The 17,746-nt window shown below is 41.5% G+C and overlaps 1 protein-coding gene across 1 annotated transcript in view; it reads right to left on the bottom strand.

Annotated features, from left to right (window-relative positions):
- The window catches only part of LOC128374139 (POU domain, class 2, transcription factor 2), a 69,293-nt gene that overhangs the window by 13,368 nt on the left and 38,179 nt on the right, over nucleotides 1-17,746 (bottom strand). Inside the window, exons 2-4 of the mRNA XM_053334403.1 lie at nucleotides 3,065-3,130; nucleotides 1,889-1,917; nucleotides 1,295-1,351 (exon numbers count right to left, since the gene is read on the bottom strand). Coding sequence (XP_053190378.1) covers nucleotides 1,295-1,351; nucleotides 1,889-1,917; nucleotides 3,065-3,130 — 152 coding nt within the window. The remainder of the gene's footprint in view (nucleotides 1-1,294; nucleotides 1,352-1,888; nucleotides 1,918-3,064; nucleotides 3,131-17,746) is intronic.

Genomic DNA, 17,746 nt, shown 5'->3' with positions numbered 1-17,746 from the left:
AGCGTGAACCAAATATGTCGCTCCTTACTGTGCATGTGTGAAGAAACCAATTTAAACCTGATCTATAGTATATTTCCTCTTTTTCTCCCCTATCACCTGATCTGTCATATCGGCAGACTGTAGGAGAGAGTGGTGCACGTTATATTTAACAAATATTCAAAACGACCCAATTTTGAAGCATCTGTATAATTATGAGTGCTATTTCAAGCAAAACCAGTTTATGACATCAATTCATGGTTTCAAAGTGGTGCGGAACCAGAAAACAGGTTTCTTAAAAGGTAGAAGTGAACAAACCAGACGAGTGCGAGCTACAAGAAAAAAGACAGAAAGTCAAAATACTTCATTATCCCTCCTTTTTGTTTTACTTCCTGAATCCCACTCTCTCTCTCGCTTGCTAATGCTTATACCCCCCCCCCCCCCCAAGGGTTGTAGCGATGCACAGGTTGTAGCGTTTGCCGGTCATCTGTCCAGGATGAAGAGTCAATCCTCCTCGTTTTTCGTGGTGTCAGAAACATTCCAAAGCTCGTGACCTCTGACCTCCAGCTGTCGTTATCTGCCTGCAGCCCTGTCATTACCCATCCATCACCGCTGTACAGTACGGCATCTTCACGTCTATCACTCGCTGACACTACAGTCACATCACTTTTTTTTCTTTTCTTTAAGGGCTCTTTTTTTTCTTTCTCGGCCAAGTAGGTGTGGCTAAGAATATACCTGTTTTGCATATTGGATGTTCTTCTATGCATCAACACCTGCACCCTTCCTAATGCACTGTTCACATAAGCACACCATCCCAACAATGTATGCACTGTTGCGCAATGCATACACAAGGTCACATGATGTTTCGACACTAAATCCACATGCAGGTACATGTTGAGCCAATAAAATGTTGCTGCTTTAATATGGATTTATTTTTTTTGTAACTGTAGATATAAAAAAAACCTCTTCATAACCTTTATACACATTAATTATAGTATTAAAGCACTTACAGCTTATGAAAAGGTATCGACACACCCACACCCACACACACACACCCACACACACACACACCCACACACGCACGCACGCACGCACACACACATACATAGACATACAGATACACACACACACATACACACACACCCATACATACACACACACAGACACGCACACCCACACACACATACACATATATACATACACATATACATACACACACACACACACACACACAGACACAGACACACACACCCCCACACCCACACACACACACCCACACACAGACACACACACCCAGAGAGAGTTTGAACTGGCTCACCTTGCTGCCAGCCGGTGTGGGAGAGAGGCTGAACGGGCTGGTTTTCATCGGCTGAACCTGCACGAAACAAAACATCAACAAAAAAAAAGACACATATTCGGTAACGTAAGTATCATCTGGTGGCGTCATGTAATTTGTGTCAACACGCGCCAAGCAGCTCCCAGACTGTCAGTGACTTTAAAAGTGAAGATCCACATGAAACCTAAATTTCTAGTTCATTTACATCAGATTGATATAAAATAAAACAACACTGCTTCTGTCTGTCAAAGGTTCCTGAAAGCTAATTATCTATTATATAATGTTCAATAAGGATCGGCAGCCATCTTCAAATCAAATAGTACGTTTTTATATTGATTTTATTCTCACACATAATCATGTAGGGATTTATGAATAGTGTTTCTTTAAATATCAAGTCAGCCTAAACATAAACAGGTAAGCAGCACTAGCTGTAACAGCTGTGATGAATCCTTCCATACTTGTTTATACTGCATTATAATAATAAAGACAGAAAAACATTATTAATTTAAAAAAAAAACAGATTGAATTCATAATAATTATTTAAATGAGCTTTAATATAATAATTCTCACACCAACCTGGTCGTCGGGGCTGTTTCTGTCAGAGTCTGAAACACAAAGAAGGACACATGACCATTTGCTTGTGTGTGTGTGTGTGTGTGTGTGTGTGTGTGTGTGTGTGTGTGTGTACAGTTCATTATGTGAAGGACGTAATATTCAATGGAAAACATAAGTGAACATGTGGAATGGAAATAATTAAAGAGGACCTATTTTGCTCATTTCCAGCTTTATATATATAGATATTTTTATTTTTGGACTCCACTTGAGTGATTTTGTATGATTCACAGTTCCCAAAACTCCTCATTATCTTTTACTGGCTCTTTATTCGACCCTGTCTGTCTCTTAACAGGCAGTTTTAGCTTTTGTCTCTTTCTAAGACCTTCCCATCTCCCAATATTAGAGTTTCCAATTAAAAGTGTTTTAAATGACTAAAAAAAATGGAAGACTTTTATTGTGAAGGATATTAAAATGTTCCTGGAGCTTTGTTAGTGGTGTTAAAACAAGATATGGAGACATTTGGAGCTTTATGTTTAGCAGGATCAGGTGGAAGTAATGCAGGGAGGAATATTACAAGCAAGAACAGCCACAGTGATGATGATGATGATGTTTGATGAAGAGCTGCAGACGACCAGCCCACCTCCAGCAGGTAAACAACTTATTCTACTTTGCTATAGTAGCGGAGTGGAGCAGTGAACTGGTGCTGTCCGTGGAGCAGATGACCATATGAAGAAATATGTCACGATGTCAACGTCGGCTCGAGCTAAGAGTGGAAACACTCGTTGGAAACCGAGCGTTCAGAGCAGTCTGAAGCTTTAAGGCGTTACTTTTATATTCTTCTTCATTATTTGACACATTGGTGACTTTTAACAGGAATATATGACACTGTAGGATTATATATAGGACTGGAAATTAGAAAAAAAAGCATAATAGGTCCCCTTTAAGTCATACTGAACATGATTCAAGAAAATGTAATTATCAAAAAGTGTGTGTGTGTGTGTGTGTGTGTGTGTGTGTGTGTGTGTGTGTGTGTGTGTGTGTGTGTGTGTGTGAGAGAGAGAGAGAGAGAGAGAGAGAGAGAGAGAGAGAGAGAGAGAGAGAGAGAGAGAGAGAGAGAGAGGGAGAGAGAGAGAGAGAGAAAGAGAGAGAGAGTGTGTGTGTGTGTGTGTATGTCTCTGTGTGTGTCTGTGTATGTACCTGAGCTGTCCCCTGGATAGTCAGCCCCAGGTTTCTCCTCCTCTGCTGCTTTAGACATCCTGATATCTGCAGGAGAAACACACACACACACACACACACACACAGAGAGAGAGAGAGAGAGAGAGAGAGACATCAGACAAGTGCATGGAAAACACACAAAGGTACATCAGGTCTGAGACCAAAAATGTGGAAAAACACTCTCTGCAACTAGCGTCCAGGTGGCCTTAAAACATTTGAGCGCTGTACTCTATGTGACAAGTAAGAAGACTGTCGACATGCTGCGACATAAAAAAAACACACAAACTACCACAGTGACAAGTCCGACCATTATCAGGAGGTAAAGAGAGACGAGCTGACAGGAAAACAACATATTTGTCTTTTTTATTCCTCTGTAAAAAAAAAATAAAAATGCTGCATCATTTCACCACAGAACAATGAAATGGTTACTAGGGTTACTGAATAAAGATGGAAATAATAAAGAGTATTGTTCGTTAAAATAATACAGAATAAATGACATAACATATTAAACCAATTACACTTTATAAACTCTCATAATTGCATTTTTATAGTCAAAATTTAGATATAAATATTCAAAATGATAGATAAAGATCTAATCATAAACCTATATTGTTCTTTAAAATGATACAGAATAAATGACATAACATAAAGAGTTGTAATATTAAACCAATTATACTTTATAAACTCTCATAATTGCATTTTTATAGTTAATAATAATTTGGATGCATCTGCAGTAGGCCTTTATTTGAGCAGTAATGCATTATAATAACATAATCGATTCAATTTGGGAATATATTTAAATGTAAAGAAGAAAATTATTGAACCCATTTACCAAATAGTTAAAAAAAACAGTCTTACTTTCACTTTTTAATTAGAATGATAGAGAATAAATGACAAAAATATTAAACCAATTATACTTTATATACTTTAACTCTCATAATTGCATTTTTATAGTCATAATGTGGATACAAATATTTAAAATGCATCTGCAGTAGGCCTATATTTATTAACATAATCAATTCAATTTGGTAATACTAATAATTATTGAACCCATTACCCAAATAGTTAAAAATATAGTTTTACTTTCACTTTTTAAATTAGAATTTACTGATTTTTTTACACAATTTAGTACGATTTAGGAATAACTGTGAAAAGAGAAAATGAATAAAACTCCATGAGATGTTGGTTTTTCCTCTCTTGTAGAATCAGTGATCCATATTTAAACATTTTTATATATCTGTCATCCTTCCTGCTCTGCTGCTTGTTTGCCTTCTTTCACCATTTAGATATACAAACAAGGATACAAGCGATCGATGTCTCGGTGGCGTAAAGGTCAGACTGGCTGAGCATCAGTGAGTCTCGCTATTCAAGCAGGTCAAAGTCACGGTCAAAGTTCAACCCCGATCAATAACATGACGTAAAAGAAAATGCTTCCTTCCTTCCTTAACCCCCCTCCCCTGTTTCTTTTTCCCATTCAGATTAATGAGGAGGACATTTTTTGTGTCATTGCAGCATTAACCTTTAAATGAATCTGAGAAATATAACTTTATTTGTAAGGAAGTAAGGAGAGAAGGAGGAAAGAAGGAAGGAAGGAAGGAAAGGAGTAGAGAGTAAGGAGGGAGGGAGGAAGGAAGGAGAGAAGGAAGGAAGGAAATGAGTAGGGAGGGAAAGGAGAAAGGAAGGAAGGAAAGCAGTAAGGAGGGAGGGAGGGAGAGAGGAAGGAAGGAAGTAAGGAGAGAAGGGAAGGAGTAAGGAGGAAGGAAAGGAGTAGGGAGTAAGGAAGTAAGGAGAGAAGAAGTAGGGAGTAAGGAGGGAGGGAGGAAGGAAGTAAGGAGAGAAGGAAGGAAAGGAGTAGGGAGGGATGAAGGAAGTAAGAAGAGAAGGAAGGAAAGGAGTAGAGAGGGAAGGGAGGAAGGAAGGAAAGCAGTAAGGAGGGAGGAATGAAGGAAGTAAGGAGAGAAGGAAAGGAGTAAGGAAGGAAGGAAAGGAGTAGGGAGTAAGGAGGGAGGGAAGAAAAAGGAGTAAGGAGAAAGGAATTGTAATTGTAAAACTATGTAGTGACAGTAGTGATATCGATTTTTAAAAGCATGACCTCTGCTGATGATGTCATCGTATTTAAATAAAGTTAAATAGACTAAATCAACCTGCGGAGAGAGGACACGGTGACTTGACCAACAAAACTGCTGACATAACGCTCTAATTTAGCTCTTTCAGTGTGAACTCTAATGACCCTGGATAAGGAATCAGCTTTTGGTGGCAGATATCATCCTAACTACCCCTCGTAGTGCAGACTGTTTGTGGAGACTGTTTGTGGGATCGCAGCAGTAATTGGTCCACGAAGGGTCGACGCCAGAGGAACTGCTTACCTGAGCACCAGACATTACTCAGCACCTCTGCCGCCATCTTGGATAAAATACTCCCTCGCCCCCCTTTTTGCTCTACGCTCTTAACTTCTGCCTATGATGTGTTTTTCTTTCTCCTTTTTTTTTCTCTCCTCCTCTCCACAGCTCTGAACTTTTTGTTTTTTGTTTTGTTGCAACAATGACTCAACAAGAAAAGTATTAACCCTCCTGTTGTCCTCAGGTCAAGGAAGGAAGGAAAGGAAGGGAAGGAGGGAAGGAAGGAAGGAAGGAAGGAAAGGAGTAAGGAGGAAGGAAGGAGGAAGGAAAGGAGTAGGGAGGGAGGAAGGAATGATGGAAAGGAGTAAGGAGGGAGGAAGGAAGGAAGGAAGGAAGGAAGGAGTAAGGAGGGAGGGAGGAAGGAAGGAAGGAAGGAAAGGAGTAGGGAGGGAGGAAGGAAGGAAGAAAAGGAGTAAGGACGGAGGGAGGAAGGAAAGGAGTAAGGACGGAGGGAGGAAGGAAGAAAGAGAGAAGGAAGGAAAGGAGTAAGGAGGGAGGAAGGAAGGAAGGAAGGAAGGAGAGAAGGAAGGAAGGAAAGGAGTAGGGAGTAAGGAGGGATGAAGGAAAGGAGTAGGGAGGGAGGAAGGAAGTAAGGAGAGAAGGAAGGAAAGGAGTAGGGAGGGAAGGAAGGAAGGAAGGAAGGAAGGAAGGAAGGAAGGAAGGAAGGAAGGAAGGAAGGAAGGAAAGGAGTAAGGAGGGGGGAAGGAAGGAAGGAAAGGAGTAAGGAGGAAGGAAGGAAAGGAGTAGGGAGGGAGGAAGGCAGTAAGGAGAGAAGGAAGGAAAGGAGTAGGGAGGGAGGAAGGAAAGGAGTAGGGAGGGAGGATGGAAGTAAGGAGAGAAGGAAGGAAAGGAGTAGGGAGGGAAGGAAGGAAGGAAGGAAGGAAGGAAGGACGGAAGGAAGGAAAGGAGTAAGGAGGAGAGGAAGGAAGGAAATAAGGAGAGAAGGAAGGAAGGGAAGGAGTAGGGAGTAAGGAGGGAAGGAAAGGAGTAGGGAGGGAGGAAGGAAGGAAAGAAGCAAGGATGGAAGGAAGTGAGGAAAGAAATATGGAAGGAGGGGAAGAACAAAGGAAAAATTAAAGAAAGAGGAAGGAAGGAAGGAAGGAAGGAAAGAAGGAAAGAAGGAACAATCAAAAGAGACGGGGGTCAATTTGACCCGGGAGGACGACAGGAGGGTTAAATAAACACACAGGAAGAACATTTAAAGTCGTATGATGAGAGAATAAGGTTGATGTGTCTGAAGCTGTGAAAAAGAACAAAGTACACCTTCCTCCTCTTCCTCCCACCTTGCTCCTCTTCCTCCCTGCTATACCTATAACTATATAACTATAGCTTCTGCCCCGCATGATATGGGTGAGGAGACAGGGAAGGAACGAATACTTGAAGACAAAAAGAGGAGAAGAGCATATTGGAATTATATATAAGCCCAGTATGAGTGAATGTGTGTGTGTGTGTGTGTGTGTGTGTGTGTGTGTGTGTGTGTGTGTGTGTGAGTGTGTGTGTGTGTGTGTGAGTGTGTGTGTGTTAATCTTATCATCAGGGTCACAGACAAGTTCATGATGTGATGAGAAGAGAGGAGGTGGAAAAGGGAAGAGAGAGACAGACAGATAAATGTAAGGTTGTGGTTGTTTTCAGTGGACGGAGGATGGGAGGATGAACTGAGTGCAGAAGGAAAAAAAAAGAGGAGGAGGATAGAAGGAAAGAAAATATACTAGACTTTACCACACCTTAACTTTAATTGATTTAATATCCATTTTTTCTCCATTTACACTCATTTCCTACCAAGATTAGGTTTTAAAAGACTGAAAAAGCTTTGAAGCCAGTATGAATAAAAAGGTCACATGCTCATTCATTAATCTCTATTATTCTATATATCATTAAATATTATTATATGTACCAATTTATAACACTTGGATCTTCAAAAATCTGCATTCATATATTTCTTCACAGACTGAATGAATGCTCTGTTAGTCGTTGGGTGGGTGTAGTTACATAAAACAGCCAGATGGTGGCAGCACTCTCCTGGAAACACTGACCTCTCTCTCTCTCTGTGTGTGTGTGTGTGTGTCTGTGTGTGTGTGTCTGTACCACGAACACACAGAGTCACATCAGAGCTACGATCTGCTGTATTCACTACTAACTCATAATAATTCAGAAGTGAGAGGAAATAGTTTTAAAAAGTGCAAAGTTAGCTGTTAAAGAAACCTCTGGAAATATCATCTGCTGATAGATAAAAATGAAAAAACTGGAGTGAAATTCTATAAACACACATTTCTCTGATGTAAAGTCGCACAAAAAACATCAAATTCATGTTTTAAGTTAGATTAATTATATATAATCAATACTTTACTACTCTGATCTTTAGCAACACATTAACTTATTTATAAGGTTATTAATCAGCTGCACTAAAATGACCAACTACACACAGAATCTGAAGCTCATATTATAAATATTGAGATATTATCTTCCTACTGAAATAAACAAAGTTATAATTTTAATGTTTAACTGAGCTTATAAATCTGTCTTATCATTAATACAAAAAGAATCAACCATAAAAATCAGTTTGTTGTTAAAACTAATATTTAAAACTAATACCAGCCTCACTGATACTGATTCTAGCACATTATAAATCTACTGTTCCTCGTGGTGCGTTCAAAAGCCTCTTTTATTGTAGGAGTTCTCGATGTTGATGATGCTATGAGCTCTTACACTAAATTAACCTTCCAGAAAGACACTAATCAAAAAATATAATATAGTAAAATAAATGCTGCATCCATTTCATTCAATACACTCCACACACACACACACACACACACACACACACACACACACACACACACGCACACGCACACGCACACGCGCACACACACACACACACACACAAACACAAATGTTATTATTTTTTGGGCTCCTTTATCCTCTCAGCATATGAAGAGAGGAGAGAGGGACCCTATAAAACCATTTTTATCATCCCACCCCCCTCTCCCCCCCTCCCCTCTCTCCATAACGCCTCAACTGCCCATAACCCCTCTGGCCATGGGGGCTTTTTAACCCCCAGCCCCCCCCCCCCCCCCCCCCCCCATCCCTCTACACCCATCCATCCCCTTCCACCTCATGTGTGATAACAAACCAACCAACCACCCTGAGACCTATGTCACAGATGTCGAGTACACACTTTTTCATTTTTTCTTTAAACCAAACTATAATATATGTTTTTAATACTTTACAATTACACTAGCCCCCCAAAAATGACCCCTCTTTCTTCTACTGGTGATAGAAAACTTAATGAAGACATCATTTTAACAACTTCTTTTACAAACAATAGTCTTTTTTTTTTTGTGCACATTTTTTCTTCTCTATATTACAGTGACCACCGACCTGACACACCTCCTCCACCCTGGGGCAGTTTGACAGCAGCGGCCCCCCCCTCCAACACACACACACACACACACACACACACACCCTTTCTTACTCATCCTATCAGTGCTAATAGCATAGAGAGAGGCAGAGGGAGAGAGGCCACTGGGCAGATGATGTATCTGTCTTCTGGGCTTGACATGGCCAGCCTGCCTCCGAGTGCATGTGTTTGGCGTGTGTGTGTGTGTGTGTGTGTGTGTGTGTGTTGAAAAGGGGAAAAGGAGGGGGTGCAGGGTCACTGTCAGGGAATTAGAAAAGGGGGAATGAGGGGGGAGAGGGGGATATGATGGCTGGAGGGGTCCTAAACTTGCCCCACCATCCCCCCCCACCCCCTCCTCCTCCTTTCTTTTGCCCACCCACCCCGCCTTGGTCACGCCTGTCAGGGGCCAGTGACAGACGGCGCGTGGGTTTATGTGTGTGTGTGTATGTTTGAGGTTGGGGGGGGGGGCTGCCTGCTATGTTTGGCGTGTGGATGTCAGAGGTCAGGCACATGGTCTCGGCCACCTCACGCCTCGCAGACACACACACACACACACACACACACACACACAAGCTGCCTGCCGCCTGGCTTTTCCACCTGTCCCTCTGTCACGTTCACTACCAAACAAACACACACACACACACACACACACACACACACACACACACACACACACACACACGCAGCGTCAACAAGCAAATCCGCAACTGCTGTAATGACAAGATATTCAAACTGTCATGGAAAAGAAAAAAAAGGAGCTAATTATCGTTAATTTAAGAAAAATGGTCTACTTCACAGTTATACCCCCCCCCCCTTATGCTTTCTGAGGTATAACAAATATGAGCTTATTGTCAAATCACTGCATTATATTATATTATATTATATTATATTATATTATATATTACTAAAATGGAAGAATAATCTTAATCTGTGATATTACACCTCTCACATTGTAGCCAGTTCATTTTTAGGTTTTAAGAATGGGTTAAAATGATTCTATTAAATTATTATAAAACTGCTGTAAAAGTGGTAAAAGTGTGGCAGGAGTTTTTCTTTTATTTGGGGGGCTTTTTTAGAAAGTTGAGATCTATCAGCAGTGTGGAAATAAAATAAAGAGAGCTGCCAGTTTTCAATTCATTATCAGGAACTCTGAATATCCCCCGAAAAACAAAGTCACAGATCTGCCAAAAAGAAAGAAAGTAAGAATAAAAAGGAAACTTACTGATCAAAGATGGAGAAATAGTTATGAATGACAAGAAATTCACTTTGTTTTTTTTCAAATTTTTTCATACTGACCTATATATGAAGTGTATAACCATTACAAAGGTGTATGCCCATATATCATAGATCATCATATGCATGACCATTTATCCATTTATCTTCTTCTGCTGGTTTAAAATTCACTGTTTCATTCCCTACAACACATCTAAGACAATGACAGTGTGTTTTATGTCTCAGTTTAATGACCACGGCACCGAGCTGCAAACAAAGAATAGAGCGTGTTGTGTGTTTCTGGATACATTTAATGAGTATATATTCTGCTTTAGATGAGCACACAAGCTGCTGCATACACTGTAGATTATACCTGCATATACTTAGAGGAATTATACTACCAAATTATATCACACTACTGAGTCTATTTAAGTCTTGTGTGGTTGACTAGTGTGCTTTGCCTCAAAATGTGCATGTTTTAAACTCCAGCAGGAAAAGATGAAAATATTAAGAGACTCCAGCAACCTGTGAACTTTTTCCAAATAGGAGAAGTTTGAAATCGTATCCTCATTCTGGAGATAAGAAAATCGTTCCTGAGAGACGTCCATCAGCTTAGAAACACACTACTGGGGTGCGTTACCTGGTCACGTTCCAGTATAAACCAAATATTGAACATTATTGTGAAAATCCAGCAAAACAGGAAGAACATGACGACGTATGTAGAGCAGGGGTGTCAAACATGCGGCCCGCGGGCCAGATACGGCCCGCCGAGGGGTGCGATCCTGCCCACTTGCCATCCACTGCTCTTTTCCTTCCTTCCATCTGTCTTTCCTACCTTCCTTTTTTCCTTCCTTCTGTCCTTCCTTCCTTTCTTCCTTCTGTCCTTCCTTCCTTTCTTCCTGTCTCCCTTCCTTCCTTGTCTGTCCGTCCTTCACGATCTCTCTTTCCTACCTTTCTTCCCTCCTTCCTTTTGCCCGTCTTTCCTTCCTTCCCATCTTATGTCCTTCCTTCCTTTCTTCCCTCCTTTCTTTTACCTGTCTTTCCTTCCTTCCCATCTTATTTCCTCCCTTTCTTCCTTATGTCCTTCCTTCCTTTCTTCCCTCCTTTATTTTGCCTGTCTTTCCTTCCTTCCCATCTTATTTCCTCCCTTTCTTCCTTATGTCCTTCCTTCCTTTCTTCCCTCCTTTGTTTTGCCTGTATTTCCTTCCTTCTCATCTTATTTCCTTCCTTCCTTCTTTCTTTCCCTCCATCTTTTTAATGATCCGGCCCACATGAGATCAAATTGGTCTGTATGTGGCCCTTGAATGAAAATGAGTTTGACATCCCTGATGTAAAGAAAGCACCAAAGCTAGCCAGTTAGCTCGAGCATGCTAGTTGACTTCATCCAGTGTAATATAACAAAACCCGTGTCACTTCCTCCACCTTCACACTTCCTATTAGCATCACTCCTCCTTCACTTTGTCCCTCACCTCTGCACCTCCCGTGTACTCCACTCGGGCCATCCTTGATTTATTCCAATCTCTCCCATTTCATCTCTTCCTCTTCTTCTCCCTCACATACTTCTCTCTCTCTCTCTCTCTCTCTAACCTCCTCTCCTCTCTCTTCTTCCATCTCAACCCCCTCTACCTGTTTTCCTTTTCCTTAATTTCTTCATCACCACGTCCCCTCGCTACCCCTCAAAACTCTAACATCCTGTCTCTCTTATTTTCCAGTCGAACACTCTCTGCCTCTCTTTTTTTTTTGTTATCTCTCCCTCCACTGACTGACTGCACATTCTGTCCCCTTCTTTGTCTCCTTTTTTTTTTTTTTTTTTAAAGAGTGACTTGAATGCCAAAAATATGACCTTAAAAGATCAGCTGACTGGATAACAAGCTTATGTAGACGCTTTAGAATAGAGCGACTCTTATAAAAAAGAAGCATTAAAACCTGTTTTTTATCAAGTTTTATGAAATTTCTCATAATGCAAATAACTTCCTGAGCTCAAATGAGAAAGAAGACAAAATGATAAATTTGTGTGTGTTGAGGTTGAGTTCTTATTGAACCAAAACCAAATAAAGTGAAAGTCTAGTTCAGTTTTATCAGCATCAATATGTATCAGAACAATTTGATCTTAAATCTACAGAAAGATAAACAGATTAGTATTTAGTCATAATTTCAATGTTAGTCTAGTTGTGAGAATTTGGTCTTATTTTTACACTTTGTAGTTAATATTCTTCCCATTTCTTCCTAAAACCCCTTTTTTCCAGCTTCAGTCTGATATTACTTTGTAGTTCTGCCTTTAAACTTCAACAACCACCAAAAATTGATTATTTCTGGCGTCAGAGAGAAAAATGTTTGTATAACTAAAACATGTCTCTGTCTTATCTGTCCCTTTGCTTTGACTTCCTCCTCCCTCCGTCTCTCCCTCCGTCTCTCCCTTTCCTCTCCTCTCCTTCAGTAGTGGTCAGCTGCAGCGGTCATGGCACCACTGGACAGCGCTCTGCTAGCACAGGACACACAGACCCGTTGCCAGGCAACAGCAATGAAAGATCACTGTGTGTATGTGTGTGTGTGTGCTGTGTGCGTGCAGGCTTGTGTGTGTGCATGTCTGTAGCTGGCATGTTTGTGTGTGTGTGTGTGTGTGTGTGTGTGTGTACCTGTGAGAGTGTTAATCATTAAGAATAAACATGTTTCCCTGCCTGTAGTGGAGGCTTTCGGTGCGAGGCAAACAAAGTGCTGCATGCTAATGTCTCCACTGATGTTTACACTTTAACAACCTGCATTAAAGGATTATTCCGCCTTTTTTTTTTCTTAGCTGATATTCACATCTTAGTTGAGTTATGAGAAAAAAAAGGAATATCTGACATGAAATCAAAATGAGTGTGTCTACAAGTGGCAAAGGCAAAACAAAAAAAGACTAAAAGAAGATGAATTACAATTACAAGTTTTTTTTCCATTGCTTTTCTAAATAATACCAAAAAGCTTTCTCTCTTTAGAAAAAAAGGTTTAGAGTTACCATGAAATAATAATTACATTTGATGACGCCCACTCAAGGCTTTACTAATGCTGATCTGTAAGATAATAACTCTTGCTAAGGAGTCAATACTTTTCATACAGTAAGTGACTTGTTTCATGTGTCAGTTTAGCGAGGTGGGCTGCCTTGTAACTGTCTCTGGAGAGTGAAGGAGCGTTTGCGTGTGTAGACGTTGATTTGTTGGTGATTTGTGTAGGCGAGCTTTTCAACGAGTTTATGCACAACTGGAAAAGTACTGAGTGTCTGTGTATGTATGTGCAGGCGTGTGTGTGTGTGTGTTTGTGTGTTTGTAATGTGTGTAAGGTGGAGACAGAGAGTGATCACATGTGTGTGTGTGTGTGTGCTTGTGTGTGTGCTTGTGTGTGTGTGTGTGTGTTCACGAGCAAATGTGAACTCCTCGCACGAGCATGAGTGTGAGCGCTTTCTGAATATGTCTCTAGAGTGTTTATTATATCCGATACAGTACCTCTTTCTCGCACCACATATTTCTGTGCCGATCGATTCCTCTGACTCCCGACAAGACAATAATCGCACCGCCCTCCCTTTCTCCTTTTCTCCACCATTATTACTGCCCTCCCCAAGGAGCACAACGCAGGGATGGAGGGATGGAAACAGAGAAATAAAGGGAAGGGGAGGACATGGGGAAGGAGGAAATGGCCACTGTGTGTAAGTTCCTTTTCTCAGGATCCCTGCGTTGGGGGGGCGTTAAAAAAAGATAGAGGGTGGACGGATGAAATGAGTGGATGAGAGGAGGAAGAAGAGGGAGAATGCTGAGAGATGAAAGAAAAAAGGAGAAGGAAACAAATGAGAGAGGAAGGATGAGGACAACAAGCAAAGACTGAAATTTGTGGGGAATTTCTTTTTTTTTTGGAGGGGATAATAGTGAAGGCTGAAAGACATGACAGAGATGGTTTCAAAGAAAGGTAAAAAAAAAAAACCAACAACAAAAAACAACAGAGGTAAAGAGACAGAAAATGGCAGGAGGAGGGGGGGGGGTGATGGAGAGAGTGGATGGAAGAGAAGGATGGTGATGGGACAGTGGAGGAGACACATGAGAGGAGGAAGTAAAAAAACAAATGAGGAAAGAATAAAATGACAAACAGGCAACAACAAAAAAAAAAATTAGGAATCTGGGGATAATGGCTGAAGGTGGAAGAAATAATGAGGTGTGCTGAAAAAAATCCCTCCAAAAAAAAAAAAAAAAAAGGAAAAAATGGTAACAGCAGACAGAAAAGAGCAGGAATGAATGACTAGATGAGTGGAGAGATGCTGGGACAGTGAGTGAGAAACAGAGCAGAGCTGGAAAAGGCAATAAATGAGCAAAAAAGAAGAGAGAGAAACGGCTAGCCAAAAAAAAATTAGAAAAAAAGGGTGATAATGGCGACAGAAGAGAGAGAGAGATAAAAAGAGAGAGAGAGAGAGAGAAATCAGGAAAAAAGAAAGAAAATGGACATGTATGGAGTGAACTGCAGTGTGACAGAGCATCCTCACAGGAAATAGCAGGAAGGAAAAGATAGTGACAATTGGACTAACAAAGACACACAGCCTCGCCTTGATGGTGTGTGTGTGTGTGTGTGTGTGTGTGTGTGTGTGTGTGTGTGTGTGTGTGTGTGTGTGTGTGTGTGATTGGATGAGGAGGGAGCGGACAGATTGTGTGCAACAGTCAATGACAAAATGAACAGACAGTGTGGACAGAGAGATGACCAAAAAAATGAGAGTAAGGGTTCAACAAAAAAAAAAAAAAAAAAAAAAAGGGTCAGATAAAAGCCTCGGAGACAGAAAACGTACACGGTGAAATCCCTTCGTTTTCCTGTCCGAACTAACGCGGACGTTTCATCAGTGTTGCCGCCGCGTGTCGGACGTCTTGTGAGAGTAAAAAAAAAGAAAAAAAAAGGACAGATTAATAGTAAAACCTTGTGTTAATCATTCTAATAAACACAAGGATAATCTGCTATTCTGTCCTGATAATACTCTAATTATAAATCGGCTTTGATTTAAATAAAAATATGCGACATATTTGACTCGAAACAGCCTCAAACTTTGTGTTCATTTGCAAAAAAAACTATAAAAACTAAAATAATATATGATAAAAATGAGTAAAATCCAGAAACAAAGACTCTGAATCAACTGGTTTTCATTCTTATTTGCAGTACCGATATATATAAATATATATATATATATCTATATCTATATCTATATATATATATTTTTTTTTTATATATGTCTGAATCCTGCAGCCTCCTTCTTTTTCAGTTTGACCACCACATTTATCCAATGGGAGCTGAAAGGATCTCATAAGTCCAAGAATTTTCTCCACCCATAGAAGATCATATCATCCTTCAATTTGGAGTTATGAGGTTGTCATGAGACCGCAGGGATATTTATGTTCAGACTATTTGGAGTCAGGGTGAAAATCCCAATACTGCCTCAAAAAAAAACCCTCTTTAAAAACAAGCTCTTACTTTATTTTTATTTTTTTTGGTCAGCGTGCTTTAATTCTGACTCTAAATCTATCTTGTATCTTCCTCCTTTCTGCCAGAAAACCTCAAATTTGATTACCTACTTCCACAAGTGCAAATAAATAAATGAATGAATGAGATGTGTTTGAAATCAGTCTGCTGCTTGTCTTCGCCTTCTAGCCGTGGAAGCCCGGTTGATCTATGGTGTATGCTGCGAGCCGTTAGATGGTTAGGTTTACAGGTTTATCGATTGGACCCGACTTAAATTGGCTCCCAATTAAACAGAGCGCTTATTTGACCTCTTTACCCCCTTCCTGTCCTCTCCTTTCCTGTCCCGTTAAATATCACCCCCACCTCCATCTCCTCCCTTCGAGCTCAACTCCTTCTCCATCGACACATCCATCTCCAGCTCAGTGTAATACCTCCACTCCCTTCCCTTCCCTTCCCCCCCTTTTTTTTTTCGTCTACAACCGTCAACCCCATCCCCATTCTCTCTTACCAGCACCTACCCCCCTTTCTATTTAAACCCCTCTCTATCATCATACAGCGCTGCATTCGTTTCCTCTTCTTCCCTTCGTCCATTTTCCCCCAGATCTGATCTTTTGCTCTTTTTTTCCCCCTCTCTTACACTTTCTCTCAGTCAATCCATCAATCTCTACTTAAATAACAACGATGAATTATTAAGTGTATTTATTCAAACAGCATTAATTATAAAATACAGGCGGCTTGTCAGTCTATTTGTATCGGCTGAGGCCGACGCCAAAACAGGATGGAGAGAGGCAGAGAAGAAGAAGAAGGAGAAGAAGGAGAAGAAGAAGAAGAAGAGGGAGGATTGGGAGGTAAAGGAAAAGGTGGAGGGTGAGGTGGTTTTGTGGTTAGGGTTGGAAATGGGGGAGAGAAAAGAAGAAGAGGGGGGTTAGGAAATTGGTGTGGCTAGCGGAACAGCTCCCTCCCCACCACCCCCATCCCTCCCTACCTCCTCATCCCCCCATCCTAACCCCCCCCCCCCCCCACCCCCCAAACCTCCTTCCCTTCCCTTCCCCGCTCTGCTTTGTATTCTGCGGAGATGACAGGGGGAAAGCTTTATTGCTCTGAGTTTGTATCGATCGGGGCCCCGCAGAGGGGGTAGCCAGACCCGCGCACACTAGAGGCCCTTTCGCAGAGGCCGCCGACTCCTGCCTACAGCCCCCACCTCGCACCGACCAAACACACCCTTTCTCTTTCTCTCAATCCACCTCTCTCCCTCTCTCCCTCTCTCTCCCTCTCGTTTTCTCTCACTTTTAAAAATTACATGCTGCTTTCCCTCTTTCCCTGTTTTCGAGAGGTCAAGAGACGAAGCGCGGTAGGTTTTTATTTACCTGCGTGCAAACATCAACGCACCCCAAACACATGAGAGCCTTGCACCGCCACGAATGGAGTGTAAATGAGAGGTGAATGAAAATATGATCTCTCTCTCTCGAAAAGAAAAAAACAGAAAAAAAAAGAAGAGAGAAGACTTTCCACCCAAACGCACACAAGCAGCAGAGGTAAAACAGGTTTGCTAGGAGAAGCAGCACAACACTCACATGAATGCCCTCATATGTAGCAGCAAACTCACACTCTCTCTCACATGAAGAAACACACACACACACACACATACACACACGCACACACACACACAGAGACACACACACACACACACACACACACACACACACACACACACACACACACACACACACACACACACACACACACATTGCCAAAAAAACACAATCCCAGGCTGCAGGCTGAGCTGCTGTCCTGACCAGAGTTGCATCAGAAATCCCTAATCTGGGAGCGTGACCATCCTCAGTTCCAGCAGGCAGGGATCAGGAAGCCCCGGACAGATTCCGAATTTAAGGATAAGATGGGATAGGGATGCAGGTTCTCAAATCACCCTTAGGGACGGTAGCGGGATGGGATGGGGATGGGGATGGGGATGGGGATGGGGATGGGGATGGGGATGGAGCCAGGGATGAGAGGAGTCAGAGGGGTGGAGTGTAAAGGGGTGAGTGGGATGATTTGCCCCTTCGTGCCCCCTCCTCATGCACCTGGGAGTGAGGGCAACTTCCCATCATTCCTAGGGGCAGAGGACCAGTAGAGGAAAAATGTGGACTGCTAGTTGCTGATGCAGCTCCTTCTTTTATTCACACATTCACAGCTGGA

Source organism: Scomber japonicus, chromosome 15, assembly GCF_027409825.1.
Source record: "Scomber japonicus isolate fScoJap1 chromosome 15, fScoJap1.pri, whole genome shotgun sequence".
Classification (NCBI taxonomy): Eukaryota; Metazoa; Chordata; class Actinopteri; order Scombriformes; family Scombridae; genus Scomber; species Scomber japonicus.
The sequence above is the reverse complement of the archived record's forward strand: the minus strand, read 5'-3'. Positions and strand labels throughout refer to the sequence as shown.